Below are 26,408 nucleotides of genomic sequence, written 5' to 3'. Positions count from 1 at the left end.
CAGTTCATTAGACTGTAAGCAGGGTCAAATGCTAAACACGTTTTTTCTGGTTTGTTGTTGTGGGTAAGAAAAATATGAATTGATGGACAGATGTTCACATTAAGCACTCTGTTAAGGGAATCATAGCAATTAAAGCTCTGAGGATGCACAGACTGCAGTCAAAATATATCAAGAAGCATCATTTTTAGTGATTAATGTAGTTTGCAGATGGTTACTGTTGCCCAAATGGCATGAACCTGTATTGAGGCCAGGGGGCAGGGGTTTAGGTTGGATATTAGGAAAAGGTTCTTCCCAAAGGGTGGTTGAGCACTGGAACAGGCTCCCTAGGGAAATGGTCATGGGAGGGCCGAGCTTGCCAGAACTCAAAGAACATTTGGACAATGCTCTGAGGGGCACAGGGTGGGTCTGCTGGGGTGCTCCTGTGCAAGGGCCAGAAATTGGACTCAGTCCTTGTGGGTGCATTTCATATCTGGATATTCTATGAAAAAAAAAATGGGGTCTCTCACCAGTACTTCTCAGCAGTTCCTAAATGCCAGAAGTCAATAAAAAACCAGATAAGGCAAATATAAGTTGTGTTTCCAAAACTGTGTGTACTCAGCACCCAAAGTTATATGGCCTTCACATGTGCTGCTGTGGTATCTGTTGTTATTGCTGCATCAAAAACAGGTACCAAAAACCAGCTGGACACGCAGAGCCCGGGTTCTGGAGGGGTTTGCTGATACTCCCTGTTCGGGACCCAATCAGGGCTGTGAATTGGGTCAGCATCCACGAGCTGTCGGCTCACTGGAACAGGCCGTGCCTGAGGATGGACTTGGAGAGTCCCTTTCCTCCCGAGTGATGCTAGGCAGGCTCTTGTGCAATCCCAAAGGCAGCGAGTTTGCGTGGGGGAGAGGGATGCGCTGCCGGAGGCGATATAAAGCACAGGCAGGAGGCAGGAGCAGCCCCGGCGGTGCAGACCCACCCTGGAGGGGAAGGAAGCGGGGCAGCGGTGGGTGGAGGAGCACAGAGCTGCCTGGCAATGGTAAGAGGGAGCAGAACAAGGTGGTGGGGTCTGCCAGGATTGCTGCAGTGAGCAAGGAGCAGTCGGGGAATTAACTCTGCTTGTCCAGCAGTCTGGTGGTCACAGCTGGTGGTCAGTGGAGGGGGTATGGGTGAGCTGTGTGAGGGGGCTTTTGGCACTGGCTTTGCCCTGCTCTCCGAGCACTGCCCAGCCACCAGTCCTGGCTGACTTGCATCCACATCTCTGATAAGGAGTGTCTGGTGTCCAGGACTAATCCAGCACTGTGGCAATGATTTCCCTAAAGCAATGCATTATCTGTACCAACAGAAGAGATTGACTTAATCTGTGTCTTTTTTGACACTAATTTTAGTTGTGTTCAAGGCTTTGGGTTTGTTTTATTATCCTGTTGTCTCCTTGTTAGAGATATGGTACTGGAACAGTGAGGATCCTTTTGCAAATCCTAACTCTTCAAAAGAACTGTAGTGGGAAGAGGGAAACTCCTTTACTCTTTGGAGAGCCCAGATTGATGTCTCAGCTGTGCAGTTTTACTCAAATTGCCACTGAAATGTGGCTTTATCACTGTCAGCACATCCCTGTGGGTCCCAGCACTGGTTTCTCCCGCCTCCTTTCTGGAATAGCTACCTAAATTCAGGATAATGTTTGACCCTTGCATTAACCTGATGGGGGAAGGCTGATCTGGCCCTTTGGAGTGGAAAATGAGATTGGGCTGTGGAACCTAGGAAATACAGTACAGAAATTACTGCACCCGTGCCTGAGGATTCTGAATGGCTGCAAACACCTCCAGTGGGCATGATAACAAATCAAAGTTATCCAGAGCCTGCTTGTTTTTCCAGGAAAGGATTGTGAGATGTTTGCTGCTGCTCTCTGTGCTCTGCCTGGCTGGCTGTGAAGGCAACAAGAGTGAGTCTCCCTGTGCTCTGTTCCTGCTGGGTCATGGATGGGTAATAGGGAAAGAAAAGGTCAAACCTTCACCTGATCCATGTTCAAGTTCCTCATTCAGGGCGCTGCTGAAGGCTGCTAAGGAGGAACAATACCATAGGGCTCACTGAAGCAGGAACTGGGGTCCAGGAGCCAGCAAAATAGGCAGAAGCTGCTGCAGGCTGTTCACCGCAGCCATGAGGGGTGTGGAAAGGAGGATTCCTTTCCTCATGGAAAGGAGCACTGGTGCTGCAATGTGCCACCCTGCTCCTTGGTGGCAGTGACAGGCCCCATGGCTCTGGTCCGGACTACAGCCAGGCTGAGGAGGTCTCACAGCCTCCCCACAAGCTGAGGCAGCAGGTTCTTCCTCAGATGTGTCTGCTCTGGCTCCAGGCAAGGATCTCAGCCCTTGAGAGCTGTGCAGAGCTTCCTGCAGTAGGGTGAGCTCTCAAAACTCTCCTCAGGGAGGTATTTGTGCTGCATTTCATTTTTCTTGCCTTTGCTGCAGGTGAACTGGTGAGCACCCATGGCCTGAGGCCAGGGGTTGCCCTCCGTGTCAGGAGGAGCTCAGATGCCTGCCTGCCAAACCCGTGCCAGCACCAGGGGCAGTGCCAGGTGACTGTGGACAGACCAGTTTGCAGCTGCAAGCCAGGCTTCACGGGGGAATTCTGCCAAGGTAGGGCTGGGGATGCTGGTGAGCCCTCCCCACGCAGTCCACGGGCACCAGCAGGAAGGGTGGTGGGCACAGTGCACTGGTGTTACCATTGCTCTCCATCCTGCAGCACATCCCAGCTCCTGCCTCAGGTGCATTCCACACCACTACAACCATATTCTGGCTACATGCTGGTACAAGACCCAGCCACAAGCCATTTTCATCATCCCCAAAAGCCTTAATTCCTTGGCTGTGCCATGGTGTAGCAGGGCACAGCTGCCTCATGTTTCAGAACAAGCACAATCACCCTGGCACTGATACAATGAAGTCCCTTCCAGACACTGGCCAAAAACTGTCTTCTTCCTCTGAAGGAGAGGGTCCCTGTCCCTCTGGTGCCCTAGACAGACTGTGGAGGTTGTGTGGACAGCCCTCAAAAGGGACCAGGCTGTCTTTTGCCCAGTGTCTGAAGAGCCCTAGAGCAGCCTGCACCAGGGCTGGGACGAGAAGCTGCTGAGCTCAGTGGAACTGTGCCACCCTCCAGCTGGCCTGGGGCTCCTTCAGGCCTCTCCCTTATTGCTATTGCAGATGGCTTTTTCCCCCAGATGTGGTACTGAAGTTGGCCTGCGAGGAAGAGCACATGAAGATGATGGTGAGGAAGGAGGTGTTTGAACTCTTGAAAATCCCACTGGAGCTTGTCCACTTGAGGAACCAGGCATGCAAGGTCTCAGAGAAGGAAGAAGAGGGTGAGCTGTTTTTTGCAGCCACTCTCACAGGTGAAAACCACACTGCCTGTGGATCAATAATCCAGGTGAGGGTCCATAGCTCTGAAGCCAGGAGAGGAGCAGACATAGTGAGGTGGGGCAGCAAAGGGCAACCCCAAAGGCTTTTGTTTTTATATCTGAGTGCTGAATAGTTCTCATTCTTCTTGAAAGTCTTCCCTGAGGATGTCAGAAAGTGCTTCTGTCTCCACTAAACCCCTGCTGGCAGCACATTTTGTTTTATTTAGGAGAGCTTGGAAGTCTTATCGTGCACAGGTAACAGCCTTTCTGGAGACATCCTCTGAACTCTGCAGCCTTGTCCCCTTGGTCCCTGACTTGCTTCATGGAGCAGGAAGGGTGCAGATGAAATGGTGCTCCAGGTCTGCACTGCACAGAAGAGCCCTGTGCTCAGCTGTGCTCACTATACTGACTCCTGTGCCAGCAGCCCACAGACACAAGCTGGAACCCCAGCAGACATCCAGGCCTGGAGCAGCTGTAGCTGAACTTGCAGCTCTGTGTATGGCTTTAGTCATGGTCTGGAGGCTTGGTTTCTGTGTCCTTCCAGCAAAACAGCTCCCATGTCTCGTACTCCAACGTCATCGAGTCAGAGCAGGAGGCGCGCAGGGCCCTGATCTCCCGGAGTTTTCAGCTGGAGGTGCACTTCTCCTGCATCTACGCCTATGAGCAGATTGTGAGGCTGCCCCTCGCTCTCACTGCTGTTGACAAGTGAGTGTCCCATCTCACCTTGCTGCTGATGTGGTGTCTTTGAGCTTGGAGGAAAGTACATTCAGTGAGGCAATTTGCAAAGGCCCTGGGGAGCCCTAGAGAGCTCTGAGAACAATGCCAGACACTGGTGGCTTCACCTGTGCTGTGTCCTTCCCACCTCCTCGTTCTGCTTGTGAGCTCTCATCCTCTCCTCTCCTCTCAGGCTGGTTCAGTTTGTGGTCAGAGAAGGACACTTCAATGTCAGCATGAGACTCTACAAGTCCCCCTCCTACCTGGAGCCTTATCACCTGCCAGGCATGGCTGTCCCCCTCATGGACACCCTCTATGTCCTGCTGAAGATAGAAGGGCAGCACCAGCTCAAGTACTTCCTGCTGAGTGTTCTGGACTGCTGGGCCACACCGAGCACAGATCCGCACCAGGACACGCAGCACAAGCTCATTGAGCAGGGGTGAGGGGAGTGTCCCCAGCACATCCAGTCTCCCTGCACCATGGAGTGTCAGGGACTGAGATAGAAATAGGCCTGGATACCAAATACCACACCCAGTCCCTGTGGGGTGTGGTATCTCAGGCTGGGATGCTCCACCTCGTTTGCCACCCACTGATCCAGCCCTGGTGTCCCAGGTGTCCCCATGATGAGACCGTGACCTATCTGAATGCCATTGGAGAGAGCACTGCTGCCAAGTTCAGCTTCCAGATGTTTCGGTTTGTTGGTTACCCTGAGGTGTTCCTGCACTGCCGTGTCCAGCTCTGTCTTCCTGACGGCCCAGAGCCCTGTGCCAAGGTGAGCTCCCTTGTGGTCTGCACTGTGCCCTGGGTGGGTGTGGGACCTCCCTTCACTAGCTCTGCCTGGAGAAGGGACTCTGCTCTGGTTTTGAGTGCCTCACAAGATAAAAACCTCCAGAATCAGGAGCTCAGCCCAGTGCCCTGAACTAAAGGCACAAGGGCCTGAACCCACCAGAGACCTCCTTTCCCTCTTCCCTGGGAAAGGAGGGGAGATCTACAGGATGGCCCAGGTGCCAGGTGCTTCTCCCCTGCCCTCTCCTCACCCTTCCTTTGGCTCTGTTGCAGCAATGCCCCAGGCACTGGAGGAGCAGGCGGGCTCTGGCAGATGACTACAATAGGATTGTCTCCTATGGGCCCATCCTCCTGCTGGCTGCTCCTTCCTCAGGAGCAGAGACCCATCATTCCAGCACTGACCAGCAGGCCCCGGCAGGTACGTGTGTCCTGAGCACTGAGCTCAGCCCAGGCGATCCAAGCAGCATCCCAGGAGCAGGGCTGGGAGCAAGCCCACCTACAGCATGGCTCAGATCAGGAATGCATGCTGAGCTGTGAGCAGCAGGGGTGGGTGGAGGCCATTTGAGGTGACCAAGTCCTGTCAGTGCCCTCAGGATCCCAAAGTACCCCCAGCTCCTGAGCCTCCTGCCATGACAGGAGATGACCTCCCTGTATCTGTCCCCAGTCAGGAGATGCCTCACCAGGGCTCAAAGCTGGCTCAGGGGACCCAGACACACAATCCATGTCTCTCCTCTGTGGCAGGACCCAGCCTGTGGCTCTCCAGGGCCCTCGTTCCTCTGTGTGTGCTCGCTGTGCTCACTGTGGCTGCTGCGGCCGTCGGCATGGGGCGGCGAATGGCTTAGGAAACAGCTGTTTCCAAATAAACGTGACAGGAGCAGAGAAGCTCTTGCTGTGTCCTTATGGGTGTTTTGGGGAAGGGGGTAGTGGTTGGATGCAAACAGTGCTTGAAGGGTGAGGTGCATCACAGTGTTTATGTTCCCAGTAGCATCTCTTGGACTTTCTCCCCTGTGGGCCCGTACTCTCTAAACCCAGAGTATGTACCCAGGGGTGGGACAGTCCTTCCTCCTGCCTCCCTCTTCCCCACAGAGTCACCCTGGCATGTGGGGAGATGGAAGTCCCCCACTCTAGGTACCTGCCCCACCAAAGCTGGTCTTTGCATAGCTCTGTGCCACACAAATGTAGCGTGAGCAGAGGAAGGGCTGCTTTGTGCATGCACACGTGTGTGTGCACCCATCCATAGTGATGGATGTGATTTCTCCCTTCATTCAGGACATTTCACTTTTCATTCATGGCAAATTGCCAGCAAGGCTTTTCCCATTGATGCATCCCTAATATAAAGCAAATAACAAACAATATTGTAGGTATTAAAGACTAAATTCACAGTGCTCACACAGCTGGTAGGGATTTAATACCAAAACACAGATCAGGAGAAGACAGCAGTTGCCCTGCAAGGCAGCTGTATGTGTATTTTGGCTGGAGCATAATGTCCATGGGGAAATTGCTGCTGGCCCCAGAGGCTGTTTTGCAGGAAGGACATGCAGCAGATCTCTGCCAGAGAGCAAGGAGATGTTTTGCAAAGAAGCTCATGGGTTTCCTCTTCTTTTTGCTGATTCCCAGATGCAAACATCCCACATCTGGGCTGGAGCAAGTCAATCCCCTCCCTCCAGTGGCAGGAAACTCACTGCTGGGTTGGTTCAGCCCAAAGGCCACCTCTAGCAAAGAGGAATGGCTCCATCATGGCTGAAGGCAGGTGCTTTGTGGGATTCCTCCTTTTTCCTTGGGGAATGAGATCAGGGCACCTCAAGACCATGGAACTGCAGCCTGGAGGGACTCTGCAGAAGCATCATCTCTGGAGCTCTTTGCCCAGGGCAGCCCACCAGGAATGAAATCATGCCCACTGAAGGGTAAACTGAGGTGTGGTTAACTGATCTCTCCCTCCATGAGGAAGCTGCATCTGCCAGGATCCAAGATTGCTCTCAGTGGATGCAGGTGCAGGCAGGAAGAGAGGTTCAGCCTGGAGCTGGCCCAGCCAGGAGCTAGTCCTGGGAGGCTGTGGTGGTTTTGTCATGTCTGATGATGTAGGAGAGGGAACCAGTGGGTTCCTTTGTCTTTGGGTAGTAGAGGATGACCAACCAGATGAATATGAAGATTCCTGCAGGGAAAGGAAGACAAGCACTCAGCAGCAGCAGGAGACAGTGGGAAGCTTCTTGCCAGGATGCTAATGGCACATTCCTTCTGCTTCCAGGGGATTCCCTCAGCTCACTCCTGCCTCTCCCCCTCCTTCACATTGGCTGGGACATGCCCTGAGTGGATAATGTCCCCAGTCCTCCTCTGCTAAGGAATGTCTTTCTTGGAGGAAAACCACCACAGGTGGAGTGGCTGTAATTGGGAGCCATGAGCAGCTCCATGCTGGTGGTTGGGACCTGCTGCTTGATGTGCCCTGCCAAAAGAAAGGGCATGACAGTGCTGGGAAGACTCTGGTGCCTTGGGATCCCTGGTCAACCCACACCCTGGCTAGCTCCTGCCTCCTCCATCTTCCCCACCCAAGCCCAGGGAACCCAGCTCAGAGTGAGTGCTGACCTTGGAGAGAGTTGAGGATGGTGAAGAGGTAGAGCACGGGTGCAGAGGAGATGCCATAGGTGAGGAATGCCAGGGCCCAAGTGGCTCCCAGCAGGCAGAAGAGCCCTGCTGCCCCCAGAGCCACCTTCCAGGGCTTACGGTATCCCTGCACTGCCCCAGTGCCCTGCAAGCTGCAGCTCTTCTGGGTCACCACCCCAAAGACAGCCATGTTGAAGAGGAAGATGAGGCCAAAGTAGCCACAGTTGGTGATGTAGTGGACCAGAAGATGTTTGGAAGTGATCCAGCACCTGAAAAGAGACAACTGTGGTGCCTCCAGCAGCCCTGCAATCCTCAGCAGCACCCATGGGAGCCTTCCCCTGGGGGGATTTTCCAAGGCCAGGGTGAGGCAGGGGGACAGTGGTGCCCTTGTGTTGCTCAGCTGGGAGAGAGCATGGACAAGCTCCAGGTGGACCTTGGACATCCCTCCATGACCTGGAGGGCTGCAGGCGTGACTGAGGAGCTCAGCATGAGAGGTGGGGGTGGCTGATGTGTTGCAATCACAATGAAGAAAGCAGAAGCAGAGGCATGGTGCAAAGCCAAACCAGATGGGTGCAATCGCTGACCACTGCACTCTTGGCAGGACTGAGCTACCCCTCCCTGTGCCAAGGGGCCACCTGAGCCCTTGGGCAGTGGCACACGCACAGCTGGGCTATGATCTGCTGGTCCGTGGTGTGGATGTTGTATTCCCCATAGCTGCCAATACCTCCTGCCACTCCCACCACGAGAACAGGGAAGCCTGGAAGAAGGGAGACACAATCACAGAATTATTTAGGTTGGAAAAGTCCTCTAAGATCGTCAAGTCCAGCCATTAACTCAACACTGCCACATGTCCCCAGGTGCCACATTTACACATCTTTTGAACACTTCCAGGGATGGTAACTCCACCCTGCACAAGGCACCCTATTCCAGTACTTAACCACCCTTTCATTGAAGAACTGTTCCCCAATATCCAATCCAAACCTCCCACTGCCCCTCTCACCCCCCATCTCTCATCCAGGCTGCTGGTGCTCACCCCAGCCAACCAGGCACAGCTTTCCCAAGTAGTGGGGGATGTAGATCCCGAGGACCTTGACGAAGAGGAGGTAGAGCTGACAGCCCTCCAGCGCCGTCCAGGTGAAGCAGCAGAGCAGGCAGTAGTGGGTGAGCCCACCCAGGACACTACAGGTCCGTGGGTGGGTCCTGCCAGAGAGCCCAGTGTTGAGCAGGAAGGCCAGGTTGAGCAGGAACAGGCTGCCCACGAGGTTCAGGTGCAGGCACAAGTTGATGCCAACGGTCTCCTCCAACCTGAACCTGCACCTGGGTGTCCCCACAGGGACCAGGAAAGGCAGGGGTCACAGGTGAGCAGGGCCTCCCGCTGTACCACAGCAGGTCTAGGCAGAGGCACTGGCGTTCCTCACGTCTCTCCCAGCCTGACAAGCCCCCATGGAGCTGCTGGCACATCCCACCTTATGAAGATGCAGAAGGCCATGGTGAAGATGGAGAAAGCCATGGCTACCCCACAGCCAGCGGTGGCAACAGCCATCAAAGCTTTTGCTGTGGAGCCATCCAGAGCTTGGGTCTGCCAAACATGCAGGTATTTGGTTAGATAGGCCCTGGACCAACCTAGAAAACTCAGTGGGCTGCTGCAGAGACCCCATACCAACCCCCAGAAGACCTTGAGGGGAAGTAGGTGAGTGGTGGCTCAGAGGAGATGCTCTGAGGTGGGGTGAGGTGTGAGTGAAGTGGGCCACCATGAGCACCCTCCTGGGAGTCTCTACCACAATATGGGACCTCGAGCCTTGCTGTGCCAGAACCTGCACAAGGCTGGGGCCTTTTCCAGCCTATCCTGCTCAGCTGCTGCTGCCCTCCTGAACAGGGGCTAGGCTTGGTTTTGAGACCCTGGCTTGCCTGAGAACAGCTATAATTGTCCCTGTGTGGCTACTCATGACACCCAAGAGGCCACAAAAGTGGGCAGGCAGCACTGTCAGGACACAAGCAGGAGCTGCAGGGAGTGGGATTGTCACCAGGAGGAGGGTGAAGAAGGTGAGATGGTCACAGGAGCAGACTGTCCCCTTGTCCCCAGGCTGTGTGACACATCCACTGCTGCGCCAGCCTCCTGCCAGCCCTGCAACAGGGACAGGGAACGGGCTGTGAGTGCTGGTACAGCACCTGTGCCCAGCCCCACACCTGCCCCGGCCAGGGTGTACCTTTGCTGGGATCCCAGAAGACACATTGCGGGGTGACATTCTGCAGTGGGGGAGAGCAGCATCAGCCGGTGCTACAGGGAGAGGACTGGGGGGGACAGGGAGGGCAGGCAGGGCTGCCTCACCTGGGGCAGCTCTCTGTGGGCGAACGTGAGATGCACAGGCTTGTGCAGCCCCGAGATGCTGCTCTCTCCCACTGTGATGCCCACCACGGTGTTGTCCAAGACCTGCGCTGTCTGGTTGACTTCCTGAGGAGAGGAAACACTGCAAGAGCTGAGCTGGTGGGTAGCAAGTGCTGGTGGCAGCAGGAAAGATGCTGGCAATGCCAGCCTGTACCTTGAACATGCCAAGCTGCTGGATATTGAGGACTGTCACAACCACACGCACTGTTTGGCTACTCAGGGACCGGAATATCTCCCTGGGGAGGTGGATTTTACCTGCCTTCCCTTTCTGTGTGGTGTTCAGCCTGCTGGGGCCCTGCAGCAGGAAAGAACAGTGAGAGGTTGTTGCTGCTGGGTCACATCTCTGTTCAGAACCCACCAATCTTGCTCCAGGCACAAATTCAGCCCTGCCCAGGTGGGTTTGCTCAGCAACATCAGCAGGAGTCCTGAGGGGGGGGACTGAGAGAAGGGAAGAACCTCATCCCCAGCATCCAGCACCTAGGACAGAGCTGGGAGTGGGACCCAGCAGATTCTCTACCCACCATGACTCACACATGGTCCCCTGGGACATCCAGAGCCTGGGAGAGCCTCCAGGTGGGCAGGAGGCACAAGGTCACACACATCTCTCCTCCTTTCCTACCTCACATTCCCCCTGGCCTCCTGGTCTGCTGGGATGGCTCCTTGGGGAGGGCTCTTCCCTCCCAAGCATCACTCCATGTGACCTCTTGCCAAGGGACGTTGAAGTTGATGTGGGCCCATGATGCAACCCCACAAGGAGGAGGAAGAGCACAGCAGGGCACACCAAGCCCTGGGGCAGGGGCTGAGGGGTGCTTGGAAGGTGTGAGACCTTCCAAACAAGGGAGAGGGAGGAGCACATCTCACCTCTGTGGGGGAGAAGGTGATGAGGACATCACGGGTGACAGCCCTGCTGACATTCAGGAGCAGCGTCTTGAGCCCAGCCAGCCATTGGTGCTGCCCCAGCTGCAGCAGCCTGTGGGACAAGGGGGCTGTGGGACAGGTGGACATGGGACTGAGCCCACAAACCCTGCCATGGCCACCCCTGCCACTACCTGAACCAGTGCTCCCTCAGGCAGGCACAAGCGCGGCTCTGGGAGCGCCACAGCTGCGGGCAGTGCCGGGACCAGTGCAGGATGCGGGTGCTGTTGCCTGGGTTCTTCTGCTCCACTGTGATATTGCAGCACTCACGGTGCTCATCAAGCCGGCCCAGGCCTGGGGAGGGTGGCAGCAGGTGACCACCAGGCACAGCAGCGCTGGGTGGGCACAGGGAGCCAGGGCAGGGATGGGCGGGGACCACTCACTGGAACAGCTGTCCTGTCCTTTGGCAACATCTGGAAGAGGAGGATATGGGAGAAAACACCAAAATCTAGGGTCAGCCCTCCCTCTGTCCAGAGGGAAAGAGGAAGAGAAGGCAGGAGAGTCTGGCAGCTGCCAGGTTTTAAAGGAACGGTCCTGCAGTTACGTGGGCTTCAAAAACACCTGGACAGCAATCGGAGCTGGTGAGGGCAAAACCACTGTGTGCACCCTGCCAGAGGGGCTCACAAAGGAGACCCTGGATTGCTCTTCCAGGTTTTATAGAAGCCCTCAGCAGCAAAGCCCCCAGCTCTGCTCACCTCTGCACATCCCAGTGGGGATGCTCCCCTCTGGCCTGTCCACGCTTCAGGATGAAATCCCCACATGGTCTTTTGGTGAACACCTTCCCATGGGAAAACCTTCCCACGGGAAAACCTTCCCACAAAGCCCATGCACCCCCTGTGCCAAGGATGCCTGTCCCCCCTTCACCTGTCACTCACCAGGCAGCAGCAGGAGCAGCAGGACAGTGCTCAGGAACAAATTCATGCCCCTTTGTGGGATCTCCTGGCTGCCCCTGGCCATCCCACCGCACTCTGCTCCCTTTGTGCCGGCCACTCTGATCCTCCTTGGGCTCCCCCAGGGCTTGAGGCTGCTTCTGAGGCAAGAGCTGTTCCTCATTTCCCTTCTAGGCACCCCTCATGCCTTCCTGTGGGCTGGCAAGTGACCTCCTCTCCCAGATCACAGCAACGGCAACAACCGCCAGAGCTGCGGCGTTTCCCCCGTGGCTCCTTCCCACCACAGACTCAGGGCTTTCTGCTTTCCCTTTCTGCCCACACTCCTGCCAAGGGGCTGATGGCCCTAAGCAGCACAAAAAAAGCATTCTCACCCTAAACTGGGCATCACCATAAGCTGCCAGGATGAAACATCCCCTTCCTGGCAAGGTGCCCCTGCCCCAGCTGGGTGCTGGAAGCTGGGTGGAGGGGGATGATCCACAGCCAGCTGGAAGGGCAGTGGTGAGATGGGAAATGTGGTGCTGTGTTTGCAAGAGCCACAGCCAGGACAGCCAGATTCTGCCTGGCCCCGCAGCCACTGAGGGGCTTCCCATCCTTTGATGTCTCCCTCTTCAGATCCCTGTCGTGCACCAGCTTCTCTTTCTGCTGGGTAGTGACAGTCCCCAGAGACTTCCCAAGCCATAGTGTCTCCCTCCATGACCCCAATGGCACCAGGCAGCCACTGCTCTGCCAGGAGCAGCATTATTGGTCCCAGCTCAGCAGGATCCTGTGGGGTGGAATGCTGGGTCCTGCCCCAGAAATTTGGGATAACCCAAATGAGAGATGGATCCCATCAGAGAGCCCATCAATGCACCAAGCAGAGACCCCAGCGAGCCACTCCAAGAGGAACAACTTTAATGGGAATGAGTCTGGTGTGCAGGTATGCTCACTGAAATCCTACATCACCCAAAAATAGACATTCAACAAAATAACAAAAATAGATTATTTCAGCTGCCTGAAGGTGGTGGGGGCAGGGTCATTCTGTCTTCCCTGGGGAAGGGCCCTCATGGTGACCATCAGTAAGGGCTGAAAACAGGGCCTTTTCCAGCCATCATCCCTGGCCTCAGGATGTGGTAGGGGATATCCACAGGTTCTGGGGACCCTGTCCCTGCCCCTTCCACTTTTTACAGCCCCCACTACCCAAGTAAGCATCCCTCCCTCCATCCCTCCCTCCCTCCTTCCCTCCTGCCCCAAGGGTGCCAAGCCAGTCAGGATGGAGTGGGTGGGAAAATTGGGAAGGGGGTCAGCAGAGGTGGGGGGTAGCCAGCCCCACGGTGGATCCCTGGGCTCCTCATGGTGCTATGGGGCAAGTGCAGTAGCAAAGCAGATGGTGTGGTCCTTCTTGTGGCCATCCTTGGCGTGGGGAGCTCTGGCACAGCACAGCCACCACGGGGCTCAGCTGCTGCTGGGCTGCAGCTTGGCACTGTCAGAGCTGCTCTGGGAGTCTGGGGACTTCCTCGCCTGCAGCACCATGGTCCAGTACCAGAGGAAGATGAGGAAACCTGGCAGAGGGGAGAGGAAGAGTGAGTGAGCCCCCTTGAGGGACAAACAGGAGTTGAGAGCGAGCCACCCAGCCCGCCAGAGCTCCTCCTGCACACCATCACCACCCCCAACACCCCGTGAAAATCCTGGTGCCCTTTAGAGGAGCCCAGAGTCACAGACTCACCTTGGAGGGAGTTGATGATGGTGAAGATGTAGAGGGAGACAAGGCAGAACATGCCAGAGGTGAAGGAGAAGAAGATCAGTGCCCAGGGGATGCCCAGCAGGATGCTCAGCCCAAAGAGGGCCAGGACGTGCTTGAGCTTGTGCCCTTTTTTGTTCTGCCGGAGGATCTCCCGTACCATGGCCCCCAGCATGACCGAATTAAAGAGGAACACCACGCTGAAGAATGCCAGGTTAACGCTGTTATGGATCAGGGGGTCCGTGATCCAGCATCTGGAGGGAGGAGAAAGGGCAGAGGCTACACTGTGTCCTCCCACAGGCTCAGGAGGAGGGGCTGGGGGAAGCACACAAGTGTGGTGCCAGCCCAGCGCCCAGGGAGGGGCAATCCCCCTGGCACAAAACCCACAAGAAAAAGCCCCAGGCCATGGTGAAGGTTTAGCCAGCTGAGCTTACCCACAGCCAGAGAGCAGGAAACCCATCTCCATGACTTACATGGTTGCATTGGTGGATCTGCCATCAATGGATTCATAGATGGGAACAGAGAAGGGGCCGTAGTACGTCCAGCTGGCCAGGAAGATCATCATCACACACAAGAAGGGCAGTCCTGGGTGGAAGGAACAGAGTGAAGTGGCTGCCCTACTGCCTGGCCTCTGAACCTTCTGGAAGGACTTGTTGCCCCTTTCTCCCTGCATAGAGCACAAGCCAACATCTTCCCTCCCACAGGGAAACCAAGGATGGAACACACCACAGGGGCACCTGGCATAATCCCCAGCCTGGGAGGGAGCAGTGCTGTGCTGACCCCAGCTGGGGACATCTTCCCAGAGATGTGGAGCTTTAGGCCATAAAAGATCATAAGATCTTCCTGCCATGACCTCCAGCCCAGAGCATGGCAGAGAAGCCCCATCTCTCTGGGCTGTCCTGGATGTTTCTTTCAGAAAGAAAGGATCCTATTACTATTTAAAAATCCCAAGTGGTGGCTCTCACAGTCTCCATTGCTGAGTGATCCCCCAGGATGACCCACTCTTGCTTTAGCACCAGTTTCTGCTCTCAGCCTTCAAGTCTCCTTCTCCACGGAGGCTCCTGACAGACAGCTGCTCCCCCACAGCTCTGTCTCCATCCCCATCCGGGCCTCGAATCCAGGGAAATCCGAGTGAAAGACCTACCCGAGTAGTCCCTGCACCCCGTGCCCTCAGGGTGCCTCTGCCTGCCCCATGCTCACCCCAGCCAACCAGGCAGAGCTTGAGGAGGAAGTGGTCGTGGTAGGCGTTGAAGACTTCGATCACAAGCCGGTAGAGGTTGTAGCCCTCAATGCCCATCCAGGTGAGGCAGCTCAGGAGGGAAAAGTGCAGGAACAACCCCCCGGCTCTGCAGAGGGCCTCGCTGCTGCTGGCAGCCAAGTGCTCGGAGATGAGGAAGGTGACGTCCAGGAGGAAGATGGCCACCAGCAGGTTCATGTGGATGTGCATGCTCGTGATCTGGTCTCGCTGTTTGCTTCTGGAGGATCAAAGGGAGCAGAACTCACCACCATGTCCGGCCAGTACCAATGGTGCCCACAAAACCCCACAGCCCTGCAGCTTGCCCCAGCAGAAGATCAAGGACACTCTTTGGACACTCTCAGCCAGGGACTGAGAGACCTGTCCCACAGGTGGGACCATCCATCCCACATGCAAATCCAGCCCACTGCAGCTGAACCTGCATTGAAGATGCTCAGGGGGCTGAAGCACTTCTCCTGTGGAGACAGGCTGAGTGAGCTGGATTTGTGCCACCTGGAGAAGGCTCCAGGGAGACCTTAAAGCACCTTCCAGTGCCTAAAGAGAGCTGGAAAGAGACTTTGAACAAGGGCATGGAGTGACAGGACAAGGGGGAATGGCTTCAATCTGAGGGCAGGTTTAGATTACATATTCAGAAGAAACTCTTCCCTGTGAGGGTGATGAGGCCCTGGCACAGGTTACCAAGAGAAGTTGTGGATGCCCCATCCCTGGAATTGTTCAAGGCCAGGTTGGATGGAGCTCTGAGCAATCTGGTGTAGTGGAAGGTGTCCCTGCCAATGGCAGAGGGGTTGGAAATGAATGATTTTTCAGTCTCTTCCAACCTAAACCATTCTATATTTTTATGATTCTATGATTTCAGGACTGAATCCTCCACTTAGGATCAGTGACATGACTCAGGAGAAGACACTCATGTTCTCCTCCAGGTCTTTGAAAAGATCTTTTTCAGACTTCTGCTTGCTGCATCCATAAAAACCAAGAAGATTTTTTCCAAAATCATTTTAAAGAGCTGGTGTTTCTGAGCACCCTGCAGGAGACCTGACCAAGTGGGTGGATCCTGGACAGACAAACTCTGCTTTCTTCAAACAAGGCTCCTTCATGATGCTTGTATCCAGGCCACCAAGTGCTTGGAGAGCTTGTGCCCACCCAGATGTTCATGGCCAGGGACAGGACACACACAGGGAGCATGGGGTGAACCATCAGACTGTACCTGAAGTAGAGGAAGAAAATGGTGCAAATGGATGCCAAAGCTGAGATCAGGCAGCCAGCATAGGTTATGACACTCAGGTAATTCCTGTGCACAGAGGTGATCTCTGGAGAGGATACCTGAGGAAGAGGAGGAATGAGAGATGGTGAGGAAGAGCACTACTGGGGATTATGTGAGGGATCTGAGAGAAGGTGGTACCCACCATGAGCACAGCAAAGTAGGTGAGGTGGTTGCACCTGCACTCTGTCTGGCTGCTCCCTGTCACTGTTGTACACCCATAGCTGTCCCAGCTCCCAGAACTGGCTGTGCAAGAGAAAGGGAGAGCATCTGGTGAGCATCTGCCATGGGCTAAAGGATCTTCAGGGCAAGGTGTCCATGGAAAGAGGGAGAACAAGAGTGGGATGTCACAGCTTGTCCCAGGCCAAGCACACATACTCAAATATCCCCCTCAGCATAAGAATCCATCCCTAGGGAAGGGGAAAACTCTTGAGGGAAAAAACTGACATCAGCCCTGTGGGAATGACAATGAAGAGAGGTGCAGAGCAACCTTCACCCTGCTGGTGGGGCTGTGGTACCTTGGAAGAAGGGCCTGACTTCACACCCAAGGGCAGGGCACTCACCAGAGGTGTCCTCCTGCCAGAAGACGCACCGTGGGGTTACGTTCCTCTGCAATGACAAAACCACAGGCCCTGGTCAGGATGCAGCTGTGGGATTGTTGCCTGCCCAGCAGTTCTGATAGGGGACAACATGGGGCACGAGACAAGATGGTCTCAGGAGACAAATGATGACTTGGATAAAGCAGATTCCCCCTCTCATAGGAGTGGGCCCCAGGCAGAGACCGCTCTGTTAACAACTGTTGGAGCAGATACCTCCTTCCAGATCCTCTTTTCCAAACAAAGGGTTCAGCTTTGAGCAGGCACCCGACAGAGCCATGAATGAGCCAAGGGTCTGCTAACACAGAGTGTACCCCAGCCCTGGTGACAGTGCTAGATGTGACACATCTGCCATGAGGTGTGTCCTGGAGAGGGGAAGGTAGTGCCACCACCAGTGCACACAGTAAAGCCATTATAGTGATACAGCCCCAGAAGGGACAGCAGACCCTGCACAGGCAGGCCATGGGCACAGACCTGCAGGATTGTGACCACACCCAAAGCTGGCAAGACCTGAGCCCTCCTTCCCCCTCCATTCCTGGTGGGATCAGGTTCTGTGAGGCTGCTTCCCCACCTACCGGCAGCTGCTCATGGAAGAAAGTGAGGACCACTGGGTCGGAGAGGTTGGCCACCACTGTGTCCACCAGGGAGATGCTGACTACCTTGTCACCCAGGACGTGGCTGCTGTTTTCATCCTGTTAAAGAAGAGAAGGCAGTGGCAGTGTGGGAAGAGAGAGCTGCCAGGTGTAAAGCAGAGGAGAGTGCCCAAGAAGAAGGTCCCATGACTTTACCCATCAAGCTTTTGGCTCATCTTTGAAGCATCTTCTCCCACTGAGCACCAGCACCCTGGTCTGGTGGCATCCCTGCAGCCCAGTACCACGGGACACCCCACCATGCCATCGACATGGGCAGTACCTGGAACATGGTCTGCCTGTTGATGTCCATGAGGAGCACCCTGTGCTCCACCACCTCCTCGTTCTCCTTCACCATCATGAACAGGCTGCTTGGCAGGTCCACTGTGAATCCCTGGACCTCTCCACTCTCCTACAAAGAAAGACTCATCAGCAAAGAGGTTGAGAGCAAGCATGATGGGCCGAGAGCACTAGGGCAGGCTTTCCAGGACCCACCTCTCTCTGGGAAACAAAGGTCAGCTGCTGAGGAGCCCGACTGGGCTGGACCCTCAGGACAGTCGCATGCACAGTGGCCTCCCCAAAGGTCTGGTTCTGTCCTTCGAGCTCCACCTTGGCCAGCATCTTCTCCAGCTCCCCGAGTTTGCTGTTGGCGAAGGGGCACAGTGAGCTGGGAGCAGTGGGCAGGCACTGGCAGCAGCAGGAGTGGGGCGGGCTGGACTCACCGCCGGAGCCTCTGCTGCTCCGAGGCTCCCGTGGCGGGCGCCGGGGGCTGGGCAATGAGGCTGTCCAAGGCAGAGAGCTGCGCCTCCACATCCTGCTCCCAGACAGGCATGCTCTCTGGAGAGGCTGGGGGAAAGGAAATGCCATGAAATGCATGGGCAGAATTGGCTTCCTCATGCCCCAAACTAACTGGCAGAGCCCTGGTGGGAGCAGAAAGCAGAGGGCTTCAAGGTGACCCCAACCCACAGAGCTTTCCTGCCACCCAGAGCTCAGCTCCCAATGAGGCCATGGGGACCTCATGGTGGAGACTGGACACTGAGAAATCATTGCAATAACCTCAGTTTTCTGGGATTTTAGGAAGCATTTTGAAAATCTCCACCTTTAGGGATGCTGGGTACCAGGGCTGTCTTTGGGCTGCTTCAAGAAAACCTTACATCCCCTTCAATCACCCTTCAGCTATCTTCATATCACCAGGCTAAACCATACACTGGGAAACAACCAGTGCTCTGATGATGACAAGGGAACAGCCTGAGGATAAAACTTTTTTTTTTTTAAATTTCCTTAAAATAACACTAAATTGCATTTACCAGGGAAGAAGTATTCATCTTTAGCATCCAGGGAGGTGTTCTTCCCGCCCTTTGTGATATAGGACACATTGAAGATGTAGGCTCTGGTTCTTTCAGTCTTCTGACTCTCCTGTCCCCAGGGGATGCTGCTGGATGTGTCCCCCCCCAGGGGGATGCTCTGCTTCCCATACACCAGCAGCAGGGTCCTGTTGGACTCAAACCAGTAGACGCAGAAGCGGTACCTGCCCAAGGTGGGGGGCAAGCTGTACTTGTAGTAAGAGTTTCTCCAGTTTGGCAAGAAGGGCCTTCTTATGATCAGCGCCTGGGCCGTGTTCTCGATGGAGATGGTGGCGGGGCCATGCTCGTAGATGACAGAGCTCTCCTGGGTCTGGTTTCGGTCCCCACAGAAGCGGAAATCCTCTTCCCTGTGGCCCCTGGCTCCCACCCCTGCGTTGTACAAGCACACAGGGATCAGCTGGAGGGACAGCCAGCCGTGCAAACATTGCAGCCCTGCAGCAGCTGTCACACGTGGCATGCCAGGCTCTCCACCCCCATTATCCCAACGCTGTCCTACAGGCTGTGTGACACCAGCCACGTCCCCGGTGTCACAGCCACGCCGCAAGGATCTGCCAGGGCCCCTCGGGCAACGGGACCTCCTGTCTCTCAGGGACACCCTCTCCCATGTGCCACCACCCACACCAGCAGACACTGAAAGGACCTTTCCATTCCCAGAAGAGATGGATGGAGACAATCTCCTTTCTCTGGAAAGGACACATTCTGCCCAAGAGACCCACCAGAGCCCCATCATCCTGTGAGATGTTTAACTTCTGTGGAAGCCTTGGTTGCTTACATCTCACGGTGCCCCTCAGCCAATGTTTTGGGGCTGCCAGTTACTCCCAGCAGCCCAAACCCAGCTCACCATGCCAAGGCAGGACAGCCTACCTTGGAGGGGAGAGAGAAGGAGCAGGAAGAGGACCTTCATCCCAGGCAGCTCTCTACTTTGGCTTGGCCTTCAAGGAGACAGCAGAGCCTGAAAGGGTACAAAGGAAAGGGGCCACATGAGTATTTGAGTATGGAGAGCAAAGGCTGTGCAGGACAGACACCAGCCAGTGTCACAGCCAGCTCCCTGTTGCCTCTGCCTCCAGGAGGCCCCAGGACCACTGGGCACCCAAGCTGGCTGTGGGCTGGAAGGATGGCAGAGACTGGAAGCCCCATAGCTCTTATCATGGAGAGGGTGCCCCACCACTCCAGCACAGGCTCCAATCAGCAAAGAATCCACATAGGAGGGGTCCCCTCTTCCGCTTTCAGCTCCACATCTCAGCTAACACCCTGGCTTCTTATCATAAATGATAGGAACAGAAGGAAACTGTGGTTTCCTAATTCACCACCCCTAAAATTATTTTCTTGAAGGATTTCAGCTCCTGCAGATTAGCTGAGGAGCTGGGCACATTGCATACCCCTCCGTCCTTTCAGCCTGCAGAAACAGGCTCTCCCAGGCACACCTGGCAATGCCAGCACAGCACCCATGGCTGCCCAAATCTGCTGCTCACAGCCAGCTGGGCACCATCCTGCAGAGCCCCTTTGTCCATCCCTTCATCTGGCACTCTGCTCCACCACCCTTTTCTTTATCTTTGCACGAGGACAGGGCTTCCGTGACCTACACCCAGGCCAACATTGAGCACCCTGGAGTGCTGCCACACCCCTGCTCACCCAGCCACAGCCTTCACACGTACAGCCTTTCTCATCGTGCTCTCTGCCTGCCCCAGGCCACAGACTGCATCTCCAGCTCTGCTGGGATGCATCAAGTGTCACCTCCTCCTCGCTCTGCTGTCACTTCAACATGGGACACACCCTACCAGGGCCTGGCAACCAGCAGAAGCCCCCCAAGGGTGGGATAGCGTTGGTGGGGGCTGCCAGAGCAGCTGGCCCAGCCCAGCACTTGTCAGTGGCCAAAGGGAAGCCAGCAGCGTTTGCCACTGCTGCACCCCACCCCTGCACTGCTCTCAAACACCCCCTCAAAACCCACCGAGCTGTCTAGCCCTGTGCTGTTTGCTGTGAGTGGTGGCAGGGCACCAACCAGCATCCCCTGCAAAGGCTTACGAGCTCTCCCAGATGCTCAAGGGTCATCAGATGCTTAAAAACTCATTAGCAGGTTTCTTCCACAGCACAGGCTTTGGCTGGAAGTTTCTCTAGCCAGCACAGATCCTGCACGGGTGTACAGCCCACTCCCCATCCCTCCCCATCCGTTTCTTGTGGCAATTTATCATCAGAAGACGGGGGCTCCGGGTTGTTAATTAACCTGCTGCAGTGGCTGTAACTAAGTGACACTAACGAGGTCTCCCAGTGTGAGCTGGGGGGGTGTGGCACAGGCATGGCTTGGCAGGAGTAAATGGATTTGGATGGGGCTGGCATCCCAGTGCTTTGCCACACACTCAGGAATCACGCATATATATCCAAAAACCATGGACCTGGGGTGGCAAAATGCTGGTGGTGATGGGAAACACCTGGATCTCTTAAAAGCAGCGGAGCTTCACAGGAATGCCAACCACGCTGAGGCAGCACAGAGCTGGCACGCCAATAAAGCATCGCCTCTGGATGGGAAATGCTGAACCCTAATGAGGCTTCAGCCCATCCCACTATCTGACATCTTTAAGGTTTTATTGGGATGGTTGGAGGAGAGGATCAGCCCCTTTCAGCCGTTACTCAACTGGGACCAGAAATCCCTGTGGGAGAGAGGGCGGGGGAGCCGGGACTTCCCCTCCGAGCCCTGCATGGTCCCGCTCGCCCTGACTCCGATTGCCGTTTCCTGAACCGAACAATAGCGAGAGAAAATGCCCTGAAAATGGCTTTGCAGTGAGAAACCACGGCTCCCATCCACGCTGGCAGCAAGCACAGCAAAGGTAGCCGGATGTGCTGAGTTCTTGTCAGGGCTGACTCCTGCCTTGTCATCTTCCCATATGTGGATGGAAGTGGGGAAAAATCCCTGGTTTAGCCTCAAAAACACCCAGGTTATGTACAGAGAGGTGGCAGACACTCTGCCAGGGCTGCACAGCTTGGAGCAGGCTCCCTTAGCTGCAGAGAAGGAGGCCTATTCCCGGGCACCAGTTCTTATCCTCCCATCACCATTAACATACTGGTCTTGGAAAGAAAAGCCAAAGCGTTATATTGAGGTCTCTAAACTTTAGGTGAACGGTGGGGAAAAAACTACTTAAAACCCCACAAACAAAAAGCCTGGTGTTTACCACCACCTTGCTGCTTTCTGGGTGACTTGGCAGCAGGTATTTAAGCATTTGGAGGTGGCACGTGGCTTTTGGATATGACGTTTTTCCCAAGGAGAAGATGCTCTGATGACTCAAACAAACAGCGGAAACAGGGAGATCCAGGGGCTTTTATCAGTTTTCCTTCCAGGTCGGTTAGGAAAGTGACTCACTGTTCTTCGAGGTGTTATGGCTCTGAAGCTCGTCACCGCAGAGGGTTACTCAGGCAGGGACTCAGCAACATGATGAGGAAACTGTGGCATAGAGACACAGGCCAGGACGGGCTCCTGGAGATGCAAAGCAGCTTTCACAACCAGCCTCTCATTGTAGGAACCAAAGACAATGTGCCCTGGATCTGGAGCTGTCCAAGGATGTGAGGAGCCCATCAGGGTCCCCCAGCAAAGGGATGCCCCAGCGTCAGTATCTGAGCGCTTCACAAAGTGCCCTTGTCCTTGGCCAGTGGAGCGTGTCTGCAGGGGCCAGCCACACGTTATTCATGGCATTGGCATGTGATTCCCGGCACCGGTGGGTGGCCAGGACTGAATGGGTGCATTGCTAATGCCCAAGGAGTCAGGGGCAGCTGCACTGTGCTGGCAGCCCGGCGGTGCCAAGCTGTGCCACGGGGTGCTCCAGCTTTTCCCGGGCTATGGCACTGCACAGAACACCCAGCACCTTTAAGATGAGTCTTGCCAAGAGGATGAAACCAGATCTGACAGTGATTCCCACGGGAGCGGCACAACTCCCTGCCAGATCTGTTCTTTGCCAGCCACTGGCAGCCTTTCCTTCCCACAAAGGCGTGGGGAGAACCAAGGGGAGGCTGGCACAGGAGCCTGGGGCTCCTGAGACAGAGCGTTTGCTTAGAGCTGGGTCTTGACATTCAAAACTTCTTTTAAAATTTCCATTTCCTAAAAAACACCACAAACCGAAATATCACAGTGAACTAACCCAGCACTTCCTCCAGTGCCAGGGTAACACAACACCTGGCTTGGTGGCACACGAAGACTTGTGGCTTCAGCAGCAGCCACACGCACTCTGCAAAGGACCAGGTACAGCTACACTAGACTGAGGCTGACGTGACAGTGACAAAATAGTGCAAGGACACCTCTGGCCACAGGGGATACAGATATTTGTCCCTGCCACGCACCCCCACCACAGTCTTCTTTGAAAGCAACCCCATTTCTCCTCCTGCACATCCCCCTTCCAAACCACTCCCTTGGTTTCAAATGGCTCCCAAAACACCCTGTCCACTCCCAGGTCTTATCCCCCTTCACATGAGCAAGGTCCTCATTGCCTGCCTGTGCCAGGGAAGGGAGATGCAGTGCAAAGGAGCTCAGGACCACCCCAAATCAGGCTCCCGGCTCTTTGGCACAGAAAGCAAGGTGCTGGAGCCTAGTGAGGGCAAAGAGTGCAGCACCCGAGGAGCCAGGTAAGAGACTGTGGGCCTCCTGGATTCCTGCCAAACCCCAGCTGTCAGAGGAACTGATGGGAAAGGAGTTGGTGAGTCCAGGAGCTGGTGAAAAACAGGCGCCAGCAGGCTGTGCCCAGCTGGTCCCGTGCAGACATTGGCACGCTGGGAGGGACCCAGCCTGCTGTCTGTAAACCACACAGCTCTGACCCTGCACCCACGGGTGCCACCGCAAGGTGCAGGGATGGCCAATCCCAGGGATCCCCGTTCAGGCAACACACAGTTGCTTGCAAACCTGTTACTCTGTGAATAGCAGCCCCCAGGCCGCAGGATTAAGAGCTGGACTGCAACCAAGTATGCAGCATTTTCAGTCCTTGGCTTAATTCACTTGGGAGCTGCGAACCCAGCAAGGGACATGGCAAACCCCACGGTGGCTGCAGTCCCAGGCTTAAAGGATTTGCCCCCACCCCCGTCTCTGAAACACTCCTGGCTCCCTGCTGGTGGGGGGGGTGGGGGGGTGGGGGGGGGTGGGAGGGTGGGGTGGAGGGGGGTTATTGCAGCTCTCAGACCATGAAATGAGCTTTGGCTGCCTTCCCTCCACAACAGCCATTCAGACTTGCTGCCAGGAGGTTATTCCAGGAGACTTCATTTCGATTCTCCAGCTGGTCTCACCGAGTTTTGCTGATCTCTCTGGAGACGCAGCACAGACAGTGGGTAGAGATCACCCCAAGCATCCTACATCCCCTATCCCGCAGTGACTTGCCAGGACCGGCAGCAGCAAACTGGGAGGTTGAGGAGGAACCCCCCAAAAGGCATTTTAGGGAAGGGAGATCACCCTGTCGAGACATGCCGGCATTCCCACGGGATGCTGCACCCTCTGCCCGGGAGAGAGGAGAGGAGAGGAGAGGAGAGGAGAGGAGAGGAGAGGAGAGGAGAGGAGAGGAGAGGAGAGGAGAGGAGAGGAGAGGAGAGGAGAGGAGAGGAGAGGAGAGGAGAGGAGAGGAGAGGAGAGGAGAGGAGAGGAGAGGAGAGGAGAGGAGAGGAGAGGAGAGGAGAGGAGAGGAGAGGAGAGGAGAGGAGAGGAGAGGAGAGGAGAGGAGAGGAGAGGAGAGGAGAGGAGAGGAGAGGAGAGGAGAGGAGAGGAGAGGAAGGAATGGGGAGTGCTGGTGGCTCCCACAAAATAAGAAACGACGGCCGCGCAACCCTGCCGACGGCCGGGGCTTCGTGGAGCTCAGCTCTGCCGCGGGCAGCAGCCCGGGCTGGAACAGTCGATCCTGGCCAGCTCAGGGAGTTTTGTGTCTCCATGGCCCAGGAATCCAGCCTGGCTCCGGGGCAGGAGAGTGCGAGTGCCATGGAGCAGGGATGAAGGTTGGTTTCACAGATAACCGGCATCATGGCCACGAACAGAGTCTCCGCGCCCTGCCCGACCGACCGCTGAGCACCCGCACCCACCGGAGCGGGGTGCTCCCCATAGAGACCCCTCCGCTCCATCCATCCTGGCTGCCCCCTGCCCGAGAGTGCTGGGGCACTGCCCGGTGCCACCATCCGCGCGGACCTCCAGTGCCCCCCAGCCCCGCTGGGCTGCCCCAGCCCCGGCTGACGCCCACCCTGTTCACCGCCCTCCCGTCGCTCTGCCCGCGCCCGCAGCCTCTCCTCGGCTCCCGGTGCGGGGCAAACGCCCCTCAGCGCGGTCTCTGGGACCCCCACGGCGGACACCGGGCTCCCCGATCCTCCCTGGTCCGCGGCTCGACCGCTCCTCGTTGCTCCCATACCTGGCTCGGGGCGGGCTCTGCTCGGCACGGCCCGGCAGCCCCCGGCACCGCCCGGCTCCTCCCGGCACGGCCCGGCTCCGCACGGCACGGCTGGGCTGGCACGGCACGGCTGGGCTGGCACGGCTCGGCACGGTTCGGCTCAGCACCTCGCACACCTCGCGGCGCGGCTGGCTCAGCGCGGTGCCCCGCCCCGTCCCCCCGGCGGGCGGTGACTCAGCGGGGCGGGACCGGCATTGTTGGCCCCGCACCGACCCCTCCGAGACCCCCGCGATCTCTGCGGGAGCCGCGGGGTCACCGCGCTCGGTCACGGCACCTGCCTGATTCGGCTTGGCCCGGCCCGGTCCAGTTGAGCTCGGCACGGCACTGCACGGCACGGTTTAGCACCTCGCAGCCAGGCCCGGCTCAGAGCGGTATCCCGGGACCAGCGGCCCCACTCCGGCCCCCAGCGAGACCCTCCGAGAGCGCTGCGGGGGCTGCGGGGCCACTGCCCTCGGTCACGGCACCTGCCCGGTTCGGCTCGGCCCGGCTCAGCATGCGAGTGCCGGGCTGGGAGCGCCGGGCTGGGAGCACCGGGCTGAGAGCACCGGGCTGGGAGCACCGGGCTGCGTCCCCGCCCGGCCGGCACCGGCACCACGAGGGGCTGGGGGACCTCGGCTGGGGACAGCCGGGCGTGCCGTGTCCCGTCGCCCTTCAGCTGCGGGCTGGCGGGCATCCAGCGGCGGGCCGGGGCCGGAGGAGCCGGAGCCAGGAGGCTGCACGCCTGACTGCCAACGGGATTAAAAAATAACAATTAATGGGAAAGCAGCCGGCACGGAGTGTCCCGGTGACCCCTGTCCCGCTCCCCGCAGGGTGGGAGGGAGGAAAGGAGCAGGGCAAGGAGCCCAGATCCCAGGAGGGGGATACACAGCGCTCCCCTGGAGCAGGTGGGCTGGGATGTGGGCTGCAGAACCTGGATGCGATCACAGGGTTCTTACCATCCACCCCAAGGCTGGAGACGGGCACACTGGCCCTCAGTGGGAGCTGAGGCAGCGCTGTTGGAGTGGGTAAAGCTGCTGCCAAGCAGCGCCTGCTTCCAGCCCTTTGTGTGTGCCCCGGGAAACAGCCGGGCTGCAGAAAGCCGAGCCGCAGGGAGCGGAGGGAGCAGGGCGGGGGAGACGGCTCCGGGAAGTGCCCTGGGTAAATAGTTGCTCTTGCAGATATTTTCAATGGCTTGAATGAGACTTTCTTTCTGCAGGGGGAAGGGTGGAAACAATTTCCCTCTCCAGCAGGAAAGGTGATGGACCTTGATCCGCACGGATTGTGCCACCGCAGGTGCCAAGGCTGCTTTGGGATCCCTGAAGCAGAGGACAGCCTGCACGTTTGCATCATCCCACTGCTTGGTTTAATTCCCAGCTCCGAGCCCTCAGTTTCCCTGGCTGCCACGGGACAAGGCTCCCGTGGGAAGCAGCTCACACGGCCGGACCGTGGCTAAAGCGGCCGGACCGTGGCTAACAGAGCCGCCTTTGAAGTCCGGCCGTCCCCACGCCCCGGGGGAGCGGGGCCAGCCCTGAACGCACGCTCACAGCAGCCAGAGG

At 56.7% G+C, this 26,408-nt stretch overlaps 3 protein-coding genes across 8 annotated transcripts; 1 reads left to right on the top strand and 2 right to left on the bottom strand.

The window, feature by feature from the left end:
- The first annotated feature begins 7 nt into the window (after nt 1–7).
- LOC134557691 (uromodulin-like) lies at nt 8–5,745 on the top strand. Its single transcript, XM_063410889.1, has 9 exons — nt 8–1,021; nt 1,855–1,921; nt 2,448–2,615; nt 3,194–3,399; nt 3,915–4,075; nt 4,278–4,523; nt 4,697–4,856; nt 5,144–5,288; nt 5,612–5,745. Exons 1-9 carry the CDS (start codon nt 1,019–1,021, stop codon nt 5,710–5,712), a joined length of 1,257 nt encoding a protein of 418 aa, XP_063266959.1. The 5' UTR covers nt 8–1,018; the 3' UTR covers nt 5,713–5,745.
- Nucleotides 5,746–6,246: 501 nt separating this feature from the next.
- On the bottom strand, nt 6,247–12,390 carry ADGRG3 (adhesion G protein-coupled receptor G3). Of its 2 annotated transcripts, none has more exons than XM_063410356.1 (13): nt 11,645–12,390; nt 11,153–11,182; nt 10,904–11,063; nt 10,716–10,824; nt 10,009–10,149; nt 9,798–9,920; nt 9,676–9,715; nt 9,493–9,593; nt 8,935–9,047; nt 8,502–8,785; nt 8,132–8,225; nt 7,451–7,737; nt 6,247–7,022 (listed from the first exon to the last, which is right to left on the bottom strand). In XM_063410356.1, exons 1-13 carry the CDS (start codon nt 11,820–11,822, stop codon nt 6,907–6,909), a joined length of 1,776 nt encoding a protein of 591 aa, XP_063266426.1. In that variant the 5' UTR covers nt 11,823–12,390; the 3' UTR covers nt 6,247–6,906. The 2 variants fall into 2 exon arrangements, with proteins under 2 accessions (XP_063266426.1, XP_063266427.1); XM_063410357.1 differs by having other exon boundaries at nt 8,502–8,779.
- Nucleotides 12,391–12,533: 143 nt separating this feature from the next.
- Nucleotides 12,534–25,833, bottom strand: LOC134557397 (adhesion G-protein coupled receptor G1-like). 5 transcript variants are annotated; one of them, XM_063410353.1, is made up of 14 exons: nt 25,809–25,833; nt 19,343–19,430; nt 18,422–18,847; nt 17,837–17,960; nt 17,610–17,757; nt 17,398–17,526; nt 17,061–17,177; nt 16,453–16,498; nt 16,035–16,135; nt 15,836–15,951; nt 14,577–14,851; nt 13,850–13,961; nt 13,362–13,630; nt 12,534–13,197 (listed from the first exon to the last, which is right to left on the bottom strand). In XM_063410353.1, exons 2-14 carry the CDS (start codon nt 19,380–19,382, stop codon nt 13,091–13,093), a joined length of 2,010 nt encoding a protein of 669 aa, XP_063266423.1. In that variant the 5' UTR covers nt 19,383–19,430; nt 25,809–25,833; the 3' UTR covers nt 12,534–13,090. The 5 variants fall into 5 exon arrangements, with proteins under 5 accessions (XP_063266423.1, XP_063266425.1, XP_063266420.1 ...); XM_063410355.1 differs by lacking the exon at nt 25,809–25,833 and adding an exon at nt 25,152–25,289; XM_063410350.1 differs by lacking the exon at nt 25,809–25,833 and adding an exon at nt 24,835–25,128.
- Between the last annotated feature and the right edge of the window lie 575 nt (nt 25,834–26,408).

This window comes from Prinia subflava, chromosome 13 (genome assembly GCF_021018805.1).
Source record: "Prinia subflava isolate CZ2003 ecotype Zambia chromosome 13, Cam_Psub_1.2, whole genome shotgun sequence".
Taxonomy (NCBI): domain Eukaryota; kingdom Metazoa; phylum Chordata; class Aves; order Passeriformes; family Cisticolidae; genus Prinia; species Prinia subflava.
The sequence above is the reverse complement of the archived record's forward strand: the minus strand, read 5'-3'. Positions and strand labels throughout refer to the sequence as shown.

Bases quoted from the DNA above. Each gene is read 5' to 3' on its own strand.
- ADGRG3 (XM_063410356.1), bottom strand. From the start codon at position 11,822: ATGAGGAACAGCTCTTGCCTCAGAAGCAGCCTCAAGCCCTGGGGGAGC. The intron at 10,150-10,715 runs GTGAGATGTGCT...TTCCTGCTGCAG, and splicing joins TCACCTTCTCCCCCACAGAG to GGCCCCAGCAGGCTGAACAC. The intron at 8,226-8,501 runs GTGAGCACCAGC...CCCTTCTTCCAG, and splicing joins GCTGTGCCTGGTTGGCTGGG to GCTTCCCTGTTCTCGTGGTG.
- LOC134557691 (XM_063410889.1), top strand. The intron at 2,616-3,193 runs GTAGGGCTGGGG...TTTTTCCCCCAG, and splicing joins CACGGGGGAATTCTGCCAAG to ATGTGGTACTGAAGTTGGCC. The intron at 4,076-4,277 runs GTGAGTGTCCCA...CTCTCCTCTCAG, and splicing joins GCTCTCACTGCTGTTGACAA to GCTGGTTCAGTTTGTGGTCA.
- LOC134557397 (XM_063410353.1), bottom strand. From the start codon at position 19,382: ATGAAGGTCCTCTTCCTGCTCCTTCTCTCTCCCCTCCAAG. The intron at 17,527-17,609 runs GTGGGTCCTGGA...CTTTCTTTGTAG, and splicing joins CCTTTGTTTCCCAGAGAGAG to GAGAGTGGAGAGGTCCAGGG. The intron at 13,198-13,361 runs GTGAGTCTGTGA...CCCCTCTGCCAG, and splicing joins CATCATCAACTCCCTCCAAG to GTTTCCTCATCTTCCTCTGG.